Genomic DNA, 23,778 nt, shown 5'->3' with positions numbered 1-23,778 from the left:
ACATTAAAAAAATTTGATTTTTCTAACTCAAGAAAAAAAAAATGTCTGATTTAGACCAATTCTAAGTTTATTTCTTTTTACAATAACTCATTACATGTAACTAAATAAGCATAGAAAATGAAAATGAAATTCTTCATAGCAAGGAAACGGGCCCTGCTGTTTCACATTACAGGGAAAAACTACTTAATTTACTGCAGAATGCTTTATGACATTTGGTCTCCGAGACGATCAGAGCATCAGATATGTGGCAACGTTCAAGAGAGGAAATGTCACAGTTGGCTGAGTGTCCCAACGTAACAAACCGATCGTACTGTACATCCACACAAAGGGAGGTCGACGCGAGAGCAGAGGAAGTAATGATAGTCAAACTTTGCATAATTTCCTGTTGAGAGAGTCTCTCTTTACCACATCGCCTGCTGGTGTAACCGGACCACGGAGAAATGGGCCAATCAGACGACTCGATAGCCGTTATGCATGAGGAAGTGGACCGTAAAAAGGGTGATAAGTCTCTATGGATTTCCTTTTTTTCAGTGCCAAATTTACGTATCCTTGCCTCCGCTACTTAGCTCCATCCATTCACGATGAGAGGGAGGAATGCGAGGATAAGACGAGAGGCACTGAGGCGGCACTTATCTGCCAGCTGGGACGCCATAACTCAGGACAGCCTCGTTTTGATTTGACATGAACTATTTAGGCCTTGTTGTGCAGCCGTCTCACCTGTCACTGGGCCAAGAGGTTGTAAATCTACATGTTGTGTTTAATCATTCTGTTGGTACAGGACACGACAAACTGCTACTTAACCTTTATGCATCTAGTTTTAATATTACATAAAATGAATAGTGATTTATTAAAATTAGTAATTAAAATTTAAATTCCAATAGCTATCTTTTTTATCCAGTGCAGTCACTGTAGCTGCATATTTCCACATAATGGATGCGTTTGGTCATCAAGCATGTGGTTTAAAGGAATACTGCCATCTTTAATTTATGTCATATAATATAAAAACAACATGTAAGCATATATATAATGTATACAGTGCTTATAAAAACTATTATAGTACTTTTCAACATTGAATTAGGATCAATATAATTTAGCTTTTTTGACAAGAATTTACAGAACAAAAGACTCTTTCATGTCAAAGTGAAAACAGATGACTCCAAATTAATGTCAGTAATTGAAAATAGAAAAGATAAAATTAGCAAAGTGCAAGTATTCCCCCATTGCAAGTCGGGAAAGGTCTTAATCAAGTCCAGCCACAAATGGGCTCAGACACGGCGACTCTACAGCATCCACCTTGTTGTCATTAAACCGCCTCTGTTCAAACATGTAGATAAATACTTATTTTTAGGCACCGTACAAGCTTTTCCGATTAAAAAATGATGCTCTGCGGTCGTTCAGGCACGGCGCCGGCGTTGTGCTGACTCGGATCAGCAGCCTCACTGAAGCACAGCAGTGACTCATTAGTTGGCTGTTTAGCAACCAGCTGACTAGAAGAATTATATTCATGCAGTTTTACATCTTTGTAATTACCGCCTGACGTTTCTCCTTGACTGCACACCTTTTATCTTCAGCCTCCCTTCGCCACGCCAACCTCCATCTGACGGGCAAATCGTGTTTCTTAAGATATAATATTCATGCATGTGTTTGTTTTGGGTGATTCGTTCCACTGCAGACTCACAGATTGGTGATGCTTTGAAAGCTCCCCTCAAAGAGCAGAGCCTTTTGTGTCCCATCCAACTGTAAAGCCATTTGCTATGAATTGATTAATATAATATATGAGATACAGTTAAGTATCCTTGAGTTACAGTCTCCTCTGGAAGACTCTATGAGAACATTTTACCACCAATAACTATGATGAATTTTGATTATTGTCTTTGAATTGTCTTTACGAGGACTCAAGGTGAATCTTCTGTTTAGAGAGGACACGACTTGTGCAGGATCCCCCCTACATGGGCGAGCTGAGACAAAGTGTTGGAACTGTCGTATTTTTCAAACACTTCTCAGGGCGTCCTTGTCATTTAAAATAAATCCCACTGACGGAACATCAGGCGTTTTGATTCAACAGCTTATGTGTCCTTGAAAACTCAAGATTTCTGTCTCATTCAGGAGGCGTCGACCTTCATCACTCGTTCACTTTCCAATAAAGTCACTCAGGATAGGTGTGTGAGCTAAACTCCTCATAAGGTATTACTCTGGAGGAAGTAAACCTTTTCTTCTTTTGGTGAACACCGAAACAAGTTATAGGCAAAGTTAACCATCGCTTCTTTATAGCTCCATCCTGGTATTAATTTCTACTTGTTTTAATCGTGTAATTGTCTTTTTTTCTTGGCTTTGGGGTGATACTTCACTAAGGAGCATATCAGAGCGATCTTCAGTGTGTCCCCCTCATCAGGATATAGACCGTAAGGTGTATTATTATATTGTTAACAGACAATTGCGTCTCATGTCGCACAGCAATGCAAAAGCAAATTACTTTCTTTACTTTTTTAGCACTCTGAAATGTGTTCAAAACCAAACCAAATTCCACCATTTCTTACAGCCAGATACTGCAAAAACAGAACTGATGTTAGGATTTTTCATTTTCAAACAGCCAGGAAACCAAATCTAAGCTTAAAACGATAATACTTCATCCGAGTCGTATTGTGCGTCTAGTTTAAAGATTTGACTAAAACAAACTACAAAAATACACAAAACAAGCAAAGAGAAAAGCGCTCCTCAGCACAACCAGGCAGCCACGACGGCCTCAGCTGTAAGAAAAGCTCAGAGGATGTTCAGATGAACTGCAGGCTGTGTTTACACAGAGCAGAATGAAAAACAAAGCAGTAACACATCTACAGTATTTAGTGCCACCATTTTTTTTCCAGCGATGGTCACACCTGTGGCCATATTGGCAAATAAGATTCTAACTTTGTTATACTGTACAGAAGACATTTCTGAGTGCTTTTTACTTCTAGCCATGGTTGTGCTGTTGCCATAGAGATGCATGACTCTATATTGCAGTGAAAAATGAGCCCACAGTGGTTAAAAATGTGTCAAGAACAAAAAAAACCTGCTTGGTTAAGAGTTAAAAACCCTCAGGTAGAAGTAATGTGTAAAATATTCCTTTTTGGGGGCAACGATGTAAACGCTGATTGCACTTTACACAATATACACAATATAATACTGTAATACTACAAGTACACCAGCATCACTTAGATAGAGATGCCTAATCTCCATATTGTCATATATTTGCTCTATTTTCTGTCTAAATGACCTTCAGTATTCATTCACAGAGCTAACAGGAGGCATTGAGTTAGACTTTTTTCAAATATTTCTCTTTTATCTTACACAAGGCAATGTGCACAAGTGCATGAGACATTAAGAGACGACAGGAATGAAGCACAAGTATAACGGATCAGCTGTGTCACCAACACCTACCTCGATAGAGATGACACTGAAGTCCTAATACCTTCAGATGACAACAGCTAGTTGAATCATTTAGAGAAATCTGTGATGCTTTTTGGAGACTTTCTTCGAACCGTGACGTTTGACCCCGACAAACTCCATTTTCACACAAACCCTGCACCCGTTCGCTCCAACTTCAAAACACATTATTCCATTAAAGCTGCTCCTAAAAGGCCCAATGACACCAGATTATTACTAATTATGATCATTTAGACAGAGTTTTAAACATAAAGGAGGCTTTTTTTTCCTTTAATCAAAAGGCGTCTGATGTTTTGCAGACTAAGGACACGTTCTAACCCTGCAGGTTTCTTTACATTATCAAAGAGATGAAAGAAAATCTATTTGTGGCACAAAAGAAGCTCTCAAAGTCCAACAATGAGCCTCTTTTGTCATTCAGGGGCTTCAGACCTGATCCACTAAGGCTGTGACCTTTACACCACCAAACACTTTATATAACTACAACAATCTCCTCTGATATGAAACGCTCATTAAAAAAATAGTGTTGGTGTTGAGAGCTGCTTCTCCTGCAAATCGATCGCAAGTGATGTGAAAATTACTTCCTTCACGGTGACATCTGACCTGGAGCTGAAGCAGTTCAGCTCACTGGTTAGTGTTATTCCATCTCTGGTTAGCAGGGAGCACAGTGGGGCTTACACTTTGCGTGTAGGTGGGCGGAGACGCCTGAGGGCTCGCGGTCGGTGCTGACTGTCCTGGTCCGTTTGGTAGAAAAACATCCTGAGATCCTCGTCAAGCAGAAGCCATGTTGGCAGACCCAGCAGCCTCTGAGAGGAGACAGAGAGGGAGAGGGAGGGAGAATGTTGGATGGAGTGAAACAGAATGGGACGAGAGGTATTTGAAGTGGAGGTCGGGGAAGTAAGGTGGAGATGCAAAACGAGGGAAATCAGGGTGGATGATTAGAGATGCCGGTGGAGACCAGAGACGCGTAGAGAGGGAGTGGGAGTTTGATGGAAGAGGAGAGAGAGAAGTAGGGTGGTGGGAGAGTCGAGTTGGAGGGGTGGAAGGAGCGGATGAAACGAGAGGAGATGAAGCGAGATGCGTTACAAGTAGAAGGCAGGCGAAGGCGAGAGAGTGTGGCAAAACGAGAGCCACGTAGGTTGCGGGAAAAAAAGACTAAAGCAGAAAAGAGAAGTGAGTGAGTGGGAGAAAGAGAACCTGATCATGTTTTTAGCGATGGAGCAACAGCGAAACATGTCAAAAGTCCCACAACTACAGTCAGTCAGACGTGATGTGGGCACAGGGCAGAGCAAACAGAAGAGAGCAGCAACGCCTACATGTTGAGCTCCATCTGCAAACTACTGCTGAAATATCCGAGTCAGTGCTTATCCACCTACAGCATCGTTCAGCCCACCAAGTTGTAGGCTACTGCGCTGCACGCTGCAGAAGATCGCCAGCATGCCAAGAATTCTTTCCTTTTTCAGAAAATGAAAAAAAAAAAAGCCTGCACTGTGCATGGGATGAAATTACCTTCATGTACGTGTTGAGCTCCGGGATTCTGCTCTCTGCGATCTCCTGCTTGTTTCCAATGAAGACTTTTCCTGCAGAGAAACATGTTTAGACCATTAAAGGGATGCAGGAAAAGCAGCACATACACACTATAAATATGCATATGGGGATTCACATTAGCAGTATGAACTAGAGCAGGGGTGTCGAACTCCGGTCCTCGAGGGCCGCAATCCTGCAAGTTTTAGATGTTTCCTTCTTCCAACACACTTGATTCAAATGATCAGGATCGTTATCAGGCTTCTGCAGAGCTTGATGATGTGCTGATCATTTGAATCAGGTGTGTTGGAAGTGGGAAACATCTAAAACATGCAGGATAGCGGCCCTCGAGGACCGGAGTTCGACACCCCTGAACTAGAGTCTTTAAGAGGAAAATGTAAACTTTTTTTTTTTCTCTTAGATCTCACTGATCTGGTAAAATTGAATCTAATTTTGGTGTTTTTTTTATGTTTTCCTCATGTGTAGCAGTCTGCACACCTCGGATTAATGTGATTGTGGTCAAATGTGCATCAGAAATGTTATTTTGATGGCTGCGCTCACACAAAAACATCTCACAGGAGAGGCGATGCGTTAGATTTACCGTAGCTTCCATTCACTGCCAATTGGGAGGTCGTAATTCACACTATAAAATACAAATGGTACTAACTAAAGACAAGATGACTGTCATACACAGCCCTCAGTCCCACCCCATAAAACACACACACTTCCCCATCCAACCCCCAGATCACGCGGTTATTCATTTTGTCCCAAACCAGACGAACGCTCCTCCAAAAAACACTTGCTTCTTAAGAGCGTGGACATATTACCCTTCATCCCTAATATCACACCGAGTCCAGTCAAAAAGTGATGAGGCACAGCTCAGACTCTTAGCGCTCTAAATCAGTCTCCAACAATTCATCCAAGGCCGCCTATAACGCTGCTGTTAAATCAAATTTAGCACAGTCTTAATGACCCTCAGCCACAATACTCAGCCCTCTCCCCCCCCACACCGCTCTCAATTCCTCTCATCTCATTCACTCTGGAGTACGATCGCTCACTCCATCACTCAGTTCACTCATTTACTCACGTACTGGGTGAATAACTCACTCATCCGCTCACCTCTCTTCATCTCCTCCAGCGTTATTGAGTTCAGTGCTACCTTGACCTTGGCTGCATCTATTATGCATGACTCAGAAAACCACCACGTAGGATTCAGTCCGATTAAAAGCACATGTCATTTACATGAGAGGCAGCTAATATTAAAGGAGAAGTACGTAAAAAAAATAGGAGAAACAAACACTAACTCGGACAATAGGGCATTTTCAATTACTTCCTTTTCATTCATCAGGATGTCTTCACTCCGAGCAGACAGACCTATATCCTTTTCCATTATTTCCATCTGCCCGTACGCCCATCACCCATCCTCCCTCGCCTCCCTCCGCTCGCCCCCTGTCTTTCTTATTCCCTTTCCATCCTGATGAGATCTGGCACCGCAATTAAACCCATCAGATCTAATATTATCCAGCAGACTCCTCAGTGGCAGATGCTAAATCAGAGTTTGCAGAAAAGTAGAACTTTCCCAATATAGCAAGCGACAATGTGAAGCGCAGCCTTAAGGTCCAGCGAGACGTTTCCACAATAAAAGCTTCGGTCGAGAACAAATTTAACCTCTATTTTGTAGCTTTTTATTATTATTTAAAAGGTCACAGAATACATATCACGACAGACTGCATGAGATAAAGAATACGAAGGAGCGAATCCACTTGTTCACCGCTATGTAACTGCTAAAAAGGTGGAGTATCATAGAGGCTGCCATCACAGACACGTTCATCTCTACGACGCACGCTCAATGTGTCAAATAAATGCCACTCTTCCGGTATTTTTTTTGCACTTTTAAGGAAAGAAGACGCATAAAGCAGGACAGGCCGGAGCAAAATCAGACAGCAGAAGCCTTGTTTAAACAGATCCGACAGGTTAATGAAGACTCCAATCTGTAGACGTTCCCCTTTAATCAAGCAGCGGTGGTGCCATAAATTCAGAGTACATCCAAGTGTGTGTTTTTAAGATCGCGTTAAGTTTCTCTTTTCTTCTTGCCAGCTTTTGGCACAGCAGCGCCTGAAATAACTCAACAAAGCCCCGCACAGACATTCATGATCCCCAGAAGACAAACCCTACTGCCTCTCCTGATCCTTGACTGTTGACTTTCCAGATTTAGACGGATTCAGTCAAGTATTTTTGCATCTACAGGATACGTTGGCTGACATTCTAGTGCAAACCTTCCCCTCAGGATCAGCTGTAATAACTTTTATGCTCCTCTGTCTTTTCATCTGGTGCCAACAGCAAGGTTTCAGCGACTTGCTCCAGCGCTTTGGTGGTTTTACGAACACATTCCTACAACGCTGGTGCACGGTTGCTAACTCACTCTTCGGCAATTTCAGGTTCTGCCTCGCACTGTCATGTTTCCCAAAGAGCTAAATAAGAGAAAGCCTCCAAGCTCATCATATACGGTATGTTAAACAGGCCATTCAAGTCTGTTGAGTTGTGCCACGCTGACTATTACAAACTGAAATGTCCATAAAAAAAAAAAAGCCACTTTGTGAAGACGGAGATTGTAGCAGGTCAGAATAATGAGGTTCATCAAAAATTAAAGTAGTCTGTGTTATTACAAAATGTTAACAGGAGATGAAGTTTAGTTTGTTGCTTCCAGCTCTTTGTCTTTCCTCTGAGTTTATTAATTACCCACAGCATCAGACGGCAGCAGGGCTCTCATGAGCATCTCCAAAGAGAGAGAGACTTGTGCGGATTTACATTCACTGAACAACGGCGGTCATTATTAGTTAGAATTTAAATTATCTCTGACGTGGAGACGTGGATCAGTCAGGGTGGAATGGCAAAAAAAACCCAAACATACTCTTTTCTGGTCTGCAGACAGGTGAGCAGTCTGAGTTTTTACGCCACAGTTAAATCATGTGTTACACAGAAGCCGTCCTCAGGTTGAGTCCTGAGATCCATCACAGCTGTCAGGACTGTGTTTTACTGTAAAAGCCTGGTGTGGTCACTGAAGTCGGTTCTGTCAGTGTTTTTTAGATTCTCACAGCAGCATAAAAATGATAGTTTTTAACAGATAAGAAGCCTTTCATGAATGTGATTCATAATGGGAAGGCATTTAAAGTTTAAAACGTTTTACTGTTGATTTCATAATGTGACTGTTTAGGAAGCAGCTGAGATGACACTCAGAGATGTAAAACACCGACTAATAAGCAAATTTAGTGTTCAATTTGTTAGACTATAAGTCGATAACTAAACTAAAGCCCATGACTCATTTGAAATACATCTGCATGTAACTTAAGTACGATTACAGTGCTCTGCAATTTGATTCTCTGTCTGTATGTAACACACACACTCACAGAAACGCCTCACTCTGTCCTCATCTCTCCCAAATCAATGGCCCGAGCCGCCCATTCAAAGCCTTCAGGCTTTTATTGGTGCAGATGTTGGTTTCCAGCCTCCCACGATCGATACAGACACTGACGGCCGCTCCCAGACAGACGGACTTATGGGAAAACAATGAGCTGAATAAAACTGGAGCCACCAGGCAGACGAGGACGAGAGGACAAACACGGTCACACGGCAGCACGGCCGGCGTCTGAGGCCTGAATGTACTGTATGCTGTCAGGTGAAAGTCTTGCAGTGATTTTAGGTTCATTTTAAGGTTTGATTGGTCTTCTGTTGACTGAGGAGCAAAGGCTGAACAACAAAACACTCAATAAGACTAAAGCAGAGAAAAACTTAGCTCTTATAATCATCTATGTTCTTTTATCAGTGCAACAAGAAAAGAGTAATTTTTTTGGGAAATTCAGAGAGTTTGTGAGGCCTCCTTCTTCTCTCTAAGCTTCAACAATCACTCAGTGTTTGTCTCGTTATTGCACTCGCTGACAAACTTAAAGGTTCTGTTTGACTGCGTTTCTTCCCAAAGCTGAATCTTCTTAAACAACAGCTCACTTGCATGGATTTCTCTTTCTCGGACCATATATTATTAAATGTCTAGACCCGCTTTGTTGGTTGTATTTCTTCTCTCTTCTGACTCGTGTAAGTCAGCTCCTTGTCAACTTAAACCTTTATACTACAACGCTGCTCCCAGTGGATTCAATATGCTGCAAGAAGTGAGACGATATCCACTGAAGATGTCAGTGTTTGAAATAGTTCACAGCGCTGGATTTTCCAGAGATAATGCATATTCTTTAAAATGAAAAAATGATCAAAACTCCCCTGCTGTCTACTCATTAGCTCATCTTTAAAACTTTAACCCTCCCAGTGGTTCAGTAGACACAAAGACAAAAACGCTACAGAATGAGCAAAAAGCCAGAGTTGAATCACAAGCCAAGAGTTATGACCGGCAGGTGGAACAGAAAGCGGGAGTCAGTCTGTCCTGCAGTATGTTGGACAGCTGCTCTGTTCAGATTGTCTGTATAATCGCTCCCACTATAAAACTGCATCACATGATAGTTTCTCTGTGGGCGGGACAGCGTTAAAGAAATCCTAAACTACACTGAAAATAAGTATGACCAAAGATGACTTCCTACTGACTGATGTCATGAGCTGGGAGGTGCAGCAACCAGCATGCTGGCATTAGTCGCGGAGCCCAGTTTACACGTGGACAGAAAAATGTGGTTCCATGAAGTCGACCTGGATCAGAGCCTGACTGACAAATTGGCTGGCCCACATTATTTGCCGAGCTCGACCCTTCATAGATATGTCGGTATTGGTGTATATGTTGTCCGGAAAACAGAAGAAGATGCCCGGGGTGATTTAGAAGCAGCATCATCACATAGTTTGTAGCACTGAGCAGATAGTGGCCTGGACACCAGTCTACGTCTGCACGATAACTCACTGAGTGATTTGTGAAATGTGTCGCTTGAACATGAAACAAAAAGCCCAACACTCTCCCTCAATGTGGGCCAATATATTGATATTAGAATTTCATACTTTCTACATTGATAAGGGCCTGAAAATCCAGTGTCGGACGGGTTCTAGTCACCATGTCGCCATTCACAACATGATATTGGAGGACATGAGGACCATCCATCCATCCATCCATCCATCCATCCATCCATCCATCCATCCATTATCTATACACTGCTCAACATGTCTTCGGACTGTGTGGGAGGAAGCTGGAGAGAACCCACGCTGCACGGGGAGAACATGCAAACTCCACGCAGAAAGATCACGTGAACTGGCGACCTTCTAGCTGCGAGGCAATGGTGCTAACCACCGCTCCACCTTGCAGCCCAAGATACGTTTATCCCCAGATGTTTTTCTTTCAACGAGAGTCAGTGATTCTGAAGAATCTTGGTATCAAGTGGCAGATACTTTATGTTCAAAATAGCTGAGCAAGATGCTAACACAGAGGAAGTTACCATAGAAAAGGGGTGTTTGGGTTGTCTTCTTCTCCTCATGTTGCCATCCCATACAGTGCCTGGCCACGATAAGACCCTTGAAAATGGATGACTCTCCATCTCCCATCTCTTCCTTGAAGCCCTTCCCTTCATCTCGACTCTTTTTCTTTCCCTGTGGCAGTCATCTGTCCTTCTGTCCATCTGCTCTTTCCTCACTGTTCTGAATGTCAAACGCTATGGATCATACTTTTGTAGTACGGTCGTCTCAACAACAGCTCAAAGGCGAGTCAAAGAACATGAGCATTATTTCAAAAGACCTTACAAGAAGAAAAAATGAGGTTCACTGTGTTCAACAGAACAAATGTTTTAGCCTCAGCCCATTTAAATTCAACTGAATCAATATTTTAAGAGCAGATGTCATGCTTCAGTTGGCAGATATCTCACTGGAGAACCACAGTTGTAATGCGACATTATTATGCAGCAACAGGTGCCTAAAATATGCCACCGCTATACCCTTGTGGCTAAAATACAATTGGATTTGCATATTGTGTGAGTGTGAGTACACGCCAAACCTGGATTAAATTGTAATCAAATCCTTAAGGGCCACAACAGTAATTATTTTTTCGCAATATCCTCTTTGATTTCATCTACAGCTAATGTGTTTTTAAATTCATCACGCAAATCCAATCGTGCCTCAGTCCACGCTGAATACTTAGTGACAGAACTGACTCCGTGTCCAACACACGCAGCAGATGCAGATGCCTTTAAAACCGTGTTCAGATGGGTTTCACTTCTTTCAGCCACGGGGAGGAAATTCAGCCAGCTGTCACGTAAACCTCAGTCTGCTCCTCTCCATATGCATGAAGCCGAGCAGAACGAGTACGCATCTGAAGGTGAAGGTTACGGAGTGACGAGGCAGAAAGGAGGCACTAAAGTACAAAGTTCCCCTCAGTAGTGAGTCAGCAGCTGAGCACTGACTCAGCAGAATCACTGTCATCAAACTGGTGTTTACAGCGGACCCGTCGATTTCACTCTGTTCTCAAACAACAAAACAATGAATGCTGCCGTCATTATTACTACAAATGTCATTATGGTTAAGCATCCAATGTTTGACAATGGAACATACAGTTAAAACCAGAAGTTTGCATCCACTGTATAAAAAGTTTCCTCAGTATTTGGTAGCGTTGCCTTTAAACTGTATGATTTGGGTCAAACGTTTTGGGTTTCTTCCACAAGCTTCTCACAATAGTTTCACAGAGTTCTGGTCCATTCCTCCTGACAGAACTGGTGGAACTGGGTCAGGTTTGTTGGCCACCTTGCTCCACACACCTTTTCAACTCTGCCCACAAATGTTTGTAGATCAGAGCTTTGTGATGGCCACTCCAAAACATTGACTTTGTTGTCCTGAAGCCTCTCTGTAACTAATGTGGCGGTATGCTGAGGGTCATTGTCCATCTGAAGACCCATTTACAGCCAAGCTTTAACTTCCTGGCTGATGTCTTGAGATGCTGCTTCAATATTTCCACATAATCTTCTTTCCTCATGAGGCCATCTATTCTGTGAAGTGCACCAGTCCCTCCTGCAGCAAAACACCCCCACAACATGATGCTGCCACCCCCGTGCTTCACAGTTGGGATGGTGTTCTCAGACTTCAAGCTTCCTCCTTTTTCCTCCAAATGTAACGATGGTCATTAAGGCCAAACAGTTCAGTTTTAGTTTCATCAGACCACAGGACATGTCTCCAGACATGAAGGTCTTTGTCCCTGTGTGCATTTGCAAACTGTAATCTGGCTTTTTATGTTTTTGTTTTGGAGTGATGTCTTCTTCCTCTCTGAGTATCCTTTCAGCCCATGTCGGTACAGGACTGGTTTCACTGTGGATAATGACTCTCTGACCAGCTTCAGCAGCATCTTCACAAGGTCTTTAGCTTTTGTTCTGGGGTTGATTCGGACATTTGAACTAGAACACTTCATCTCAGGGACACAGAACCCGTCTCCTTCCTGAGCGCTATGATGGCTGGACATTCCCACGGTGGTTATAATTGTGTATAATAGTTGAACAGATCAATGTGGAACCTTCAGGCTTCTGGAAATTGTGTCCAAGGATGAACCAGACTGGTGGAGGTCCACAGTTCTCTTCCTGATATCTTGGCTGATTTCTTTAGATGTTCCATGTTGTCACAAAAGGAAGCAGTGTGTTTGAGGTGTGACTTAAAATACATCCACAGGTTTGCCTCCAATTAACTCACATGTTGTCAATTAACTTATTATAAGTTTAAAGGCCATGACATCATCATCTGGGCTGTTCCAAATAGTTTGAAGGCATCTTAGTGGATGTAAACTTCTGCCGACTTTGAAGAAAGTATTAAAATATTCTCTCATTATTCTGGCATTCAGCAAATAGAAATAATTATGGTAATTCTAACTGACCTAAAACAGGAAAAGTTTAGTCTGATTTAATGTCAGACAGTGAGGAAAAAAAGGTTTTATGTCTTTTTATACAGTGGATGTAAACTTCTGGTTCCAACTGTACATATTGTCTATACCTGATCTATAATTCTGACAATCAAGATCTTACCATAAACACTTGCATAGAATTAACAGAAGATGCCGCAGAGTTATAACCAAGTTTAACTTGTCTGTCAAACCACTCACTCCAAATTCAGTTGTCTTTTTGTTTAACCCAGTGCCAGGTGCAGAAGCATCATGCTGCAACCTAACAAAGCTGGAAATCATGGGGTGTGACTGTTTGCTTATAGCTCGGGTCAGAGGTTTCCTCCTGCTTGTCAGAATCGGAGAGGCTGACATCAGAATCAAAGGGCGGCGTAGTGAATCGCCCATTGAGCTGCAGGCCTCTGACAAACACACATCTGAACAATGTGAAATCTGACACCGTGCTGCATACCACGGCAGTTATCAGCGCTGCAAACACACACACACACACACACACACCTGGAAGAGTGGGCAGGACGCAGGTGTTTGGACCGGGTCTGTCCGGGTCGTCGGGAGAGTATCTGTCCTCCAGGATCTGGTGCAGGTTGAAAAATTCCCTGTACCTCCTGTAGATCAGGTACTTGCTCCCTCCTTTAGTCTTCACCTCGATCACAAACATCTGGCAGACAAACGGAGACATGAATGAAAGAGAAAGTGATCATACATTGTGGTTTGGTCGGACAGCATACTTACAAAGTAGTCGATGAAGCCTTTCTTCTCCTCGATGTCAGCAATAGTGGCGCTGATCGGGATGTTGTGAGGGAGCTGATCAAAGTCACTGAGCAACACAGAAAAATTTGAATTTTTACAGAAACTTTTATCACTTAAAAAAGATTTTAAAGCACAATTAAAGTAACAAAGGTTTCATAGGAGGGTTTTCTCTCCAACATGACTTATTCTAATGTGTGCTTGATGCAAAACAAAGTGGAATTTCCTAAACTTCTTCACCACAGAGCAGAAAGAAACTCCGCAGTCACAAAACTTCTGCAAAAAGCCAGTCTGTAGTTTCAGTACCCTATTACATTTAACTGAGAAAAAAACTTCATGATAAACCAAATATTATAACTGAAAGACCTAAAAGCCCTACAGGCACATCCACACTGCTTGCTACAGATACTTTCACGACAGTTTTTACGCACAGTCCCTGACGCAAACTCACTAGGAGCTGATTTTAAGGCTCACCTTTCATCTCGTAGCTGCTGCAGAGACATGATGCTGAGCGCAGTGTTTGGCTGCAGACGGACGGAGAAACTACGGATTTTGCGCGGAGAAAAGCTCTTCTTCCTACAGAGCTCCTGGTGAAGTGAAGACGACAGTCGCGCACCGCAGCCTCTCTGCGTCTGTGGAAAGCTTAGAGGCGCAACAGTGCGGAAATGCGCAAGAGGAAGCGAGAGTTCCCCGTGTAGGATGAACGGACGGTGCGCTCGTTTTAGATCATTGTCGTGCACATGTTACAGTGAGGGCGGGGACAATAACTTATTAAACACGTGATTAATGTCACTAAAGCAACACGTCTGGCTCAAGTCTGATGACATGTCCAAAAAACTGTAGATTTGGTAAAGGGCCAGTCCATCTAAATTATGGAGTAGTTTTGTTTGTGATGCTCGAAACACTTTAAAGCAACTTTAAAATCCTCCATGTATGTTTAAATATAATTATAAAAATAAAGTTTCAAAAAAGCCACTTCCCTGATTATAAATTACTAAAATGATAACTACACCTCCACCATAGAAGGCATCAGGATTTATCTACTCTCTTGCTAGATGTGATCAAAAAGTTCCAGGACTGTTTGCAGAACATGTCCAATCAGTAACTGCCACAAGTTTCAGTATTATAATCGCAAGTGTCCTTTGGTAATTTCTGCATGGACTGCAAACTGAGTAAGAACACATCAGGTTTGGTGTTCGTCAGCAGCCGTGATGAACATGCTGAAGTGACCAGAGTCCAGGCTAAAGCTATGAGAACAAACAGCCTGCAGGCTCCAACACTGCACAAGGGCCGATTTTCAGTCAATCAAAACCTTTAATTATACACTATATGGATATTCCTATGTGTGTGTTTACATTGCTGTTCAAGCAAGCAGCCCTAAGTGAGCAGGAGCCTCTGGGCCAGGTTTAAAAAATACAAAAAAGCAACAAAAAAGGCAGGAGACACACCCACCCAGGTAATCTTGTGCAAGTTATGAAAAGCATCCAGTTCCACCAGTACTGACCAGATGTTTCCAGGGATGCATTTAAGAGCGAGGCGACTCTCTGTCGCCGTTAATCACAGGTAGTGCTGCTGGTGCATGCAGGTATGTGTGATGTGCAGTTAAGGAAGAGCTCATACCTTCAAAATGAAACCAAAAGGAATTATTATACACAAAGCAAGTTATTAGTTTTCTGGCTGGTTTTTTGATAAATCAGGCGACATAAATTAAAGTAATAGATCAGTGGTTTGCACCGTTGCCTCGCAGCTAGAAGGTCGCCGGTTCACATCCCGGTGAGGACACCCGGGATCTTTCTACGTGGAGTTTGCATGTTCTCCCCGTGCAGCGTGGGTTCTCTCCGGATTCTCCGGGTTCCTCCCACAGTCCAGAAACATGTTGAGGTTAATTGGTGATTGTAAATTGTCCGTAGGTGTGAATGTGAGTGTGCTTGGTTGTCTGTCTCTAAGTGTAGCCCTGTGATAGACTGGTTACCTGTCCAGGTGAACCTGCCTTCACCCTGAGTCAGCTGGGATAGACTCCAGCCCCCCACGACCCTAGTGAGGATTAAGTGGTGTATAGATGATGGATGGATGGATGGATGGAGCTCTCTAATCAATATGCAGTAGACCAGTATTCGGGAATATTTGTTGGGTGAAAAAAAGATTCAGATTGCAGTTAATTTTGCTCCTGTTTTTGCATTTTATTATCGAGTCCACTCAGCTTTTGTTAGTTTTAAAAGCACATTTAGAATCAGAACCCTTTGGTTCACATTAAGGCCTGGGAGCTCTTGAGCCCTGCGCTGGATTTGACTTTTCACTGATCATTTTTGAACCACTTTAATAAGTTCACACCTTCACAGTTTCCACATCCACCCTCCTAAACCTCAGCAGCAGCTCCCACGTTCAGTTTGACTGATTAGTGAAGATCCGGCGTACAAGCTCGATGACTTGACGCCTGGCAGAGTCTTCCAGCTTCCTCCACAGTGTAGGATCACTAATGTGCAAAACAAGCAAAAACACAACACAACCTCGCTTCAGTTCAGGTGTTTAACCTGAACACTGTGAGCCCAGATGACTTTCATTTAGTTGCAAAATTTGAGGAAAGCAGCTCCCTTGAAATGAAGTCGTATAAAATAATAATTTAAATAAATGTAACGTGAACTGCAGGAGTTGTTATTTTAAGTTCATTGCAAACGATGATTGAACTCAATTGATGTCACGTCCTACGAGAGCATATCTAATAATTACGATTTATTGTCTTCGTAATGACTTACTATTTTAGAATAATGAGAAAATGTCTCATAATTAAAATTTTACTTTTCATAATAATGACTTCAAAATGATAACTTTATTCTATGAGAAAGTAATTCATCATTAAACACTTGGTTTTATGACATAAATCAGACTGAAGAAAACATTTTTATAAGATGCAAAAACTTAATTTCGAGATGCAAAGTTGCAATTATAGGAAACTTTCTTCTTATTATGACAAACTGTTGTTTTTTTCTCAAGTGCCATTTAAATCAGTTGTTCACACACTGAAATATGTTTACAAATTATTAAAATCTACTCACATTTGACAGTAATGCAGCCAGACTTCAATCCTTTAAGCATGTTGTAGACGACTCGTTTAATTAGATTTGAAATCCAGGCTAACAGTGGATGTGTCATTAGCTGATCGCCAATGCTGTCCATTGATTAACATTTGCAATAAAGGTGCTGTAAACACTGATTAATCACTGGGACGCCGTGCTGCAGCGCTCCCTTTGACCTTGAATTTAATGAGATATCGGACGAGATAGAGGATATGCCGACAAAATACACAAGCCCAGCTCAATATTGCTGCGATGTGCAGGTTTCGCACTTCAAGAACCTGAAATCAAACCCTTTGTGGACTCTTTACGTCGGGTTTGAAAGAAAAGTAAATAGTGCAGCTGGGTTTTGTTTGAGCTCAGCTGAAAGAGACACCTGATTAGACAGAAATAAAATATCACAGTCAGTAAAAAAACCTGCGGGAAAAAGTTCTTCGAGTGTATTCTGCAACGTTCTTCAGATATGTCTTAGCTTAAACATAGAAGCTTTATATTTACGGTGCCACTGACGAGCTGCATTGTGCTGCAAAGTTTACTCTGCGTTCACTTGACATGAAACGTGCCGCCGGCATCAGAAACTTGTAACAATCAAAGTGTTGATTCTGGCAGAATGCTTTCACAGAGACTTCTGTCAGTGTTTGATATGAAGCCTCCATCACCTGCGATGCTGCCACGAAAGCTCAACAGAGAAGTGAATTATTAATGAGGTCATAAACAAATGTGTGTCATTATGTACCAGCTAGTCACCGGGTGATCGCGCTCACACGGGTTTCTGTCTTGAGGAGTTTGTGATGAAACGTCAATTTTTAAAAAGTGGACTTAACTTAATCAATTGAAACTGTCGTGTAAGTGACTTGATTGTGTGCTTCACCGTCATTCCCCTTCGTTTCTTTGCTCTCCCTGTTCTGCACTTTAACACTGAAGACGTTTCTCCTTCTGCTCGTCATGTGTGAATGTGGTCTTGAGGAGAACTGACGCGAGACGTCAGAGGAGAAAGATCATCACTGAGGAGGAGGCCTCTCGCTCACCGTAGCTCTGCAACAAGAAGCTTCTTCTAAATGCAATCTTGGCGTCAGTTTCAATCTTTTTATTCGTTTAGGTGCAGCAACGCTAAAATGTTACTGCTCTATGAAGCTGTTGTTGGCAATCGTGATAACTAACAATTACATATTTCTAAATCCAACAGACACAAAGCAATATTAACTGTTTAGGAATGCTTTAGGCAACATAACAATTTGTTGTCCAATTTTCATCCGTCACCATTAAGTCTCCAACTTTGCCTGTCTGGTGCTTCCTGTAGAGCAACTGTACAGACAGTTTATTAGAGTTTTTTTCATGGAGAACAGCTGCTGTATGGAGCTGACGACAACTGAATCAAAATGGTCTAAAACTAAAATGTGTGACAGCTACGCAGGTCCAGACATTTCCACCAAAAAGACTGTAAAGTTGTGAGATGCTTGCATTTTTTAGGAGGCTTTCTCAGTCCATCAACTTTTACAACAACCAGAGTTTTGTGGTTACCGTTTGCTGTATTTCAACCCAGACCATCATGTTTTTGTTTCTGTGAAAACGACACAAAAACGTGACGGGAAATTCAAAAAAAGTGTAAGAATAATAGAATAAAAGAGTGGTCAGACATGGGACCTAAACTCCAGTCTCAAAGTGAAAGAATCTTGTGAGTAACATGACATAGATGCAGGCCAATACAAACCAACAGGCTAAAATAACACGAAGATCTAAATTTTACAGCCTCTTTTTAAAGAAACGAACACATTCCGCGCTGTGGACCAACATAGCTGTTACACATTATGGTGTGAGAATCCATGATGTTCAAAACAATGAGCTGAAAGGTGCTAAACTGCTCTTAAAAGTGCCAAGAATGTTGTGTTGTTCACTAAGAGCAGCACCTGTCACCGTCTTTTGACCAACTGTTCATATCTAAATGCTGATTAGAGGAGCTTTGGATGAAACCAGCTATTCATAAAACCTACGAACACTTGAAATCCAAACCACAGCATTCAGAACTCACAACTTAGGTGCATAATTTAAGCGGTTTCTCTTTGCTCGACTCGGAAGGATTTAAGGCCTCGAATTACTCAAATGTTTTCATGCAAAGTGACCTGACAGCAACAACTATTGCATCTATGGCTGTGATGACATCGTCGGCTGTTATTAGCTTTGGACCGGTAACGTGGTGGGATCAGAACGTTTCTGGTTATTATACTTTAAACTGTGTTCAGGAGACAGTCTGTTGTCTCCTCCGTCTATTTAGTCAATGTCAGTTTTCCCTGCAGCGTGTGCTGACATTCTTTCTTTTTTTTCTCTCACTTCTTATCTCCTCTGAAGCATAACGTACACATTCTCCAGATCACTACCCTTACTACACACACACACACACACACACACCCTCATGCAAACACACAATGACTCGGCGTCACTCTTTGTTGGCTGTTGACATTCATAAGTATTACGGCCGAGGGCTGGTAATGGTTGAAACTGATCTGAGGGGACTTTTCAAGATGATCAGATCCAGATTTCCAGGCTTTAACTGGGACTGCATATCACACTGAAGGCTACAGCTATGTGAGGAACAAGTAGGATAAGCAGCATGGGGTCACTTTAAGTGTTTTTAATGGGAGGGAAGTGAAAACTGCACCATAGAAAAGTAGAAGATGCAATCTGAATGTTCAGAGTCTGTTCCTGGTGCACGGTGTGGGCAGAAACATGCTTTGAAGAGAGGTGGATCTGCAGCTATGACCCACAGACCAAACAGCAGTGGAGGAGGCCACACATCAGGAAAACAACCAAGAGCAAGCTCTAAAGAGTTGTGCTTGGAGAACCTTTTCCCCAGAGCCAGACTGAGTTCTCCTGCGATGTCCTGAGGGGGTCTGAGGGAGAACATTTGGTGCAAGCAGCCTGACCTGTGATGCGACAGCAATTAAAATTCCAGATTGAAGGGTCACAGTCTTGAGACACTGGAGGAAATCCAGACGGAGCTCGGTGTGCTGACAGAGCAGGATTTTTAGAGAGCGTTCCAAAAGTGTCTGGAGCTCTGGGAGCGGCGCAAAAGTTAAAATGGTTTAAAAACTGAAGCATGATCAGAGTTCTTCATCTGTGGAGGGACCAGCTTTGTAAACAGTGACACGATCGTCTCCAGTGATTAATATGTGGTCATAAATCACAGTTAAGATGAATTCTGTTTGATAGCGTCAGCTGTTTAGGGAAATATTTCATGGAGACAAAATCTTCTTTCAGTAGACTGTCTGCTTTCTCTGTTTTATCACTTTAACAGTAAAACAAATCAAGTGCAAAATGTAAAGTAATCTCTACACATGTCGGATTATTTGACTAATTTTTATGACATTTTGCTCCTGAAATCCAATCTTCTGTTGGCATCAGGAAAATCTAGACTGATTTGGATCCAGTTCTACGAAAACAATTTGAACGACACACTTTGAAGATTTGATCCACATAAGAATCAAGACCGGATTATGTGATCTCTTCTGATTTCAGAATCCTTGTTTTCTTTTGAAATATTCATTTTCAACATTTAATAGAATTCATCAGCTTAAACCCAGTCAGACTACTTCTACTCAGCCGGGCCCTGGGGACACAGAACCAGTCTGAGGAGCTTAAATCTTCTGACACTAGATGTCAGTAAAGCTGTTGATGTGTCGGGGCTGAGTGTGTGTTACAGAGCAACGGTGATTTATTGCTAAATCCAAAATGGTTTCTTAAGTGTTTGAGATGACACGCGGGGTACTGACTGCGGTTAGAATTTCTAATCCCACTTGCTGTGCGTGATCTCTCTTTGTGATATCAATTCAGCTTCATGCTGTGAAAACTGGCAACGAGGAGTGGATTTTCATTTATGTCACCGTATCACACACAATATCTGGGCTCAGCAAACCACTCGCTGATCGTTTGAACTCCCACATAAAGAAAAAAAAAAACACTTAAAGCTTTCAAATTGCACCACAGCTTGTTTGTTTTGTAACTACGACACCTGAATCACCACATTGATACAGCTGAAAGGAAAAAAGAGAGACTACATGCTTCAGCAAATCAAACAAGGTCTGCTGAAGGTGCGTTCGCTGGGTCGCATTCAGGGTTTTTCATACCTGACTTCTTACTTTCACTGGGATGAAAGTGTTTAAAGAGCAGTGACGCGGTCAGACTTGACTCAAAACTCAGTGCGCTGAGAGCAAAAACACAGTTAAGTACAAGAAAAGAGCCCTGGGAAGAGCGAACGCAGAGTGCAATTGAGGGAAAACAGTGTGTGAAACAAAGTGTAAGTGACCGTGTGTGTGAAACAAAGAGCGCGATGGTGCATAGATAAATGTGTTTGTACGAGTGCAGCGCATATCGACTCCATATCTATTTTCACGCAGCCTGAGATGGATCCTTTGAAACGCTGCTCGTATAACAGACCATTGCCAGCCATGAATTGCAGAAACATTTTTCAAGGGTGTATTTATCTTCAAGGTCAGGCCAGCTGCTGGAGTCCGTTTGTGCTTGTGTGAGTGCATGTGTGCACGAGAATCTGTGGATCGTCGATGTGTATACGTGTGAAAAGACGAGTGTGTGTTTCTACCAGAGTGTGCTGTAACTCTGTGTATAGTTTATTGCATGCTAGCCTCGGAATATGACGGTGAAACAGAAGTACACTGTAAAAAAAAACAAAAAAACAAGTCTGCTGGTGAAACATAATAAGCCATTAAGTTGACAGGTAGCAACACAAGCGCACACGCGGACGCACACGCGGAAACAGAAGACGCGACACTGACAGAAAGCCTCAACAAACACACGGTTTGTGTTTGTCATGTTGACAGCTGGTTACCGCGGCGACACCAAGAGGGAAGTGGAGAGAGGAAGAGGTGAAGCTGAGCAGTCAACTGAATACTGAGCCTTTGTGCTGTGTAACGTCACCCAGTTAACCCTGCTGGTACGAACGGAGAGCTGGTGACCAAAATCTGAAATCTGCTCCGTGGAAAACATCCCACAGAGACGACCGACACGACCTGCAGCGATAAAAAGCTGCTTTAAAGCTGCTCTCAAAGTTTGACCAATCCAGCCCCAAACAGCAGATTTCCAGAAGCACCAAACCCACAGTCGGTTCGTTTGATTCCCCTGAAAACGAAACTAGAAGGACTTTTACAGGAGTGGTTCTCTAAAAGCCCATAATTATCCATATTGTTATAGACTGCTCTTATTGATGTTGTAAATACTGGATATCTGTAGTCGGTTATCCAAAACCAGTTTTCTGTTTCAGTCTGACACTAAAGGCTTAATTATTCCTTATTCCTGAAGGTGCTCTCTATTGTAAAGTTCCCTTCATTGAGGGAAAACGTATTTACTGCATTGAAAGAGATTTTACAGCAGCAAAACTCTACAGTTTCCATGGAGACCATTTGGTAGCACTCGTGATAGCTGCTACAGCCTCACAAAGTTGACCGACATCGGAGGAACAGATGATTACTTCTGGAATAATAGAAATCTGATGCACAAATGACAGCAAAAGAAGCAAACGTGATCGTAGTGGCAAGAAAAAAAATCGAGATTGTTGGAAACTCGATTGTGCTGCAGTTAAGAGATAGTCAGAGGTACTTTAAATTATTCTTTCCTTACTTTTGTTGCTGAGGTCTTTTGTGGAAATGTTGAACTAAGAGCTTAATCTTACAAGCAAGCGAAGGAGAAAGGCCGAAACATCTGTGAACAGAAACAGAAAGGAAAATACTCCTTCATACAGAAAATCTTTACCTGAGGTGTTTTGTGCAACCGGTTCCAAAGAAGAGTTTTTATCAAGAACAGGGTCGAGTGCATGATGTGACCTGTGATGTGAGCTAAAATACAGCCACTGGCATGCTGCTGAAACATTTATACTGAACCCAAATACCTACAAACTATCCATCCATCCTGGAGTCTATCCCAGCTGACTCAGGGTGAAGGCAGGTTCACCTGGACAGGTAACCAGTCTATCACAGGGCCACACTTAGAGACAGACAACCAAGCACACTCACATTCACACCTACGGACAATTTAGAATCACCAATTAACCTCAACATGTTTTTGGACCTTGTGGGAGGAAGCCGGAGAACCCGGAGAGAACCCACGCTGCACGGGGAGAACATGCAAACTCCATGCAAAAAGATCCCGGGTGTTCTCACCGGGACGCGAACTGGCGAGGCAGCAGTGCTAACCACTGCTCCACCTTGCAGCCCTCTTACAAACTATAAAACCAAAAAAATAATCTTTAAACAAGAAGGGAAATTATTCCTCACTGTGAAGATAAAACAGCTGCCACAGAAGTACTGTTCTCTGTCTCGTTTATCAGTGAAAGAGAAGATTACATCATCATCACATATGCACATGAGCAGATGACGACATTTATCTGAAGATTTTGTTGTATTTTATCAACTAACATCGACCTCAGAAAAGTCAGACACCCTTCCAGTTGTCAGTGCAATGAAAAGGCAATTCTCTGTGTTCCTTTATGTTTCATCATATCGTAAGCTTTGATTGATTATTAAACAGGTCTACCAGGCACAAGTTCAGGGTCCCGGATGATCATAGGGTCCAGAGGTTCTGTTTGAAGTTTAAAAATAAAAAAAAAAGAAACAACAAAGACATGCAAAATGTAGATTCTCACCTATCCAGGTTGTGGGGATGGTTGATGCTTCAGCAGGAGGCCACTGGACTTGTCTTTTTGATTACTACAGCTTCCTCAGGTGCTCTCTATTGAAGCTCTTAGGATCATGAAAACCTTTGACAAAATGACTACAAACAGATGCAAAATGACCACAAAAAACAATCGGTTTTGGCTACAACAGTTTAAATATTATTTTATTTTTTTTCCTCAGTAGGGAGCAAAGTGTCTCCAGTGCAGCCAGGCCTGTTAGCTGGTAAACTTTACTGTCTGAACCAACTCTGCATCGATCAGAGGAAGGCAGAGAGACGTGTCTGTGAAGGTTCTCAGTCCTCCAGGTCGTGGTTATTCTGGTAGATTAATGGTAGCAACTGGACTTGCTTGAGTTCCTTGAAGACGTTCCACCTCTCATCCAAGAGGCTTCATCAGTTCTGACTGACTAGTTGGGAGTTCCAGATATCCTTAAGGAGCCATTAACACCTGAGTTTTGGTTTCAATTGGGGGTTTGTTGCTCCTCCCCC

General features: G+C 42.4%; 1 protein-coding gene across 1 annotated transcript in view; it reads right to left on the bottom strand.

Moving 5' to 3' along the window:
- ncf4 (neutrophil cytosolic factor 4) overlaps window positions 1-14,206 on the bottom strand; it is a 41,229-nt gene extending 27,023 nt beyond the window's left edge. The window contains exons 1-5 of the mRNA XM_008296237.1: window positions 14,015-14,206; window positions 13,526-13,610; window positions 13,292-13,451; window positions 4,930-5,000; window positions 4,099-4,226 (exon numbers count right to left, since the gene is read on the bottom strand). Coding sequence (XP_008294459.1) covers window positions 4,099-4,226; window positions 4,930-5,000; window positions 13,292-13,451; window positions 13,526-13,610; window positions 14,015-14,043 — 473 coding nt within the window. The 5' untranslated portion in view covers window positions 14,044-14,206. The remainder of the gene's footprint in view (window positions 1-4,098; window positions 4,227-4,929; window positions 5,001-13,291; window positions 13,452-13,525; window positions 13,611-14,014) is intronic.
- Window positions 14,207-23,778: the final 9,572 nt, after the last annotated feature.

This window comes from Stegastes partitus, unplaced genomic scaffold (assembly GCF_000690725.1).
Source record: "Stegastes partitus isolate 25-593 unplaced genomic scaffold, Stegastes_partitus-1.0.2 Scaffold1113, whole genome shotgun sequence".
Taxonomy (NCBI): Eukaryota; Metazoa; Chordata; class Actinopteri; family Pomacentridae; genus Stegastes; species Stegastes partitus.
The sequence above is the reverse complement of the archived record's forward strand: the minus strand, read 5'-3'. Positions and strand labels throughout refer to the sequence as shown.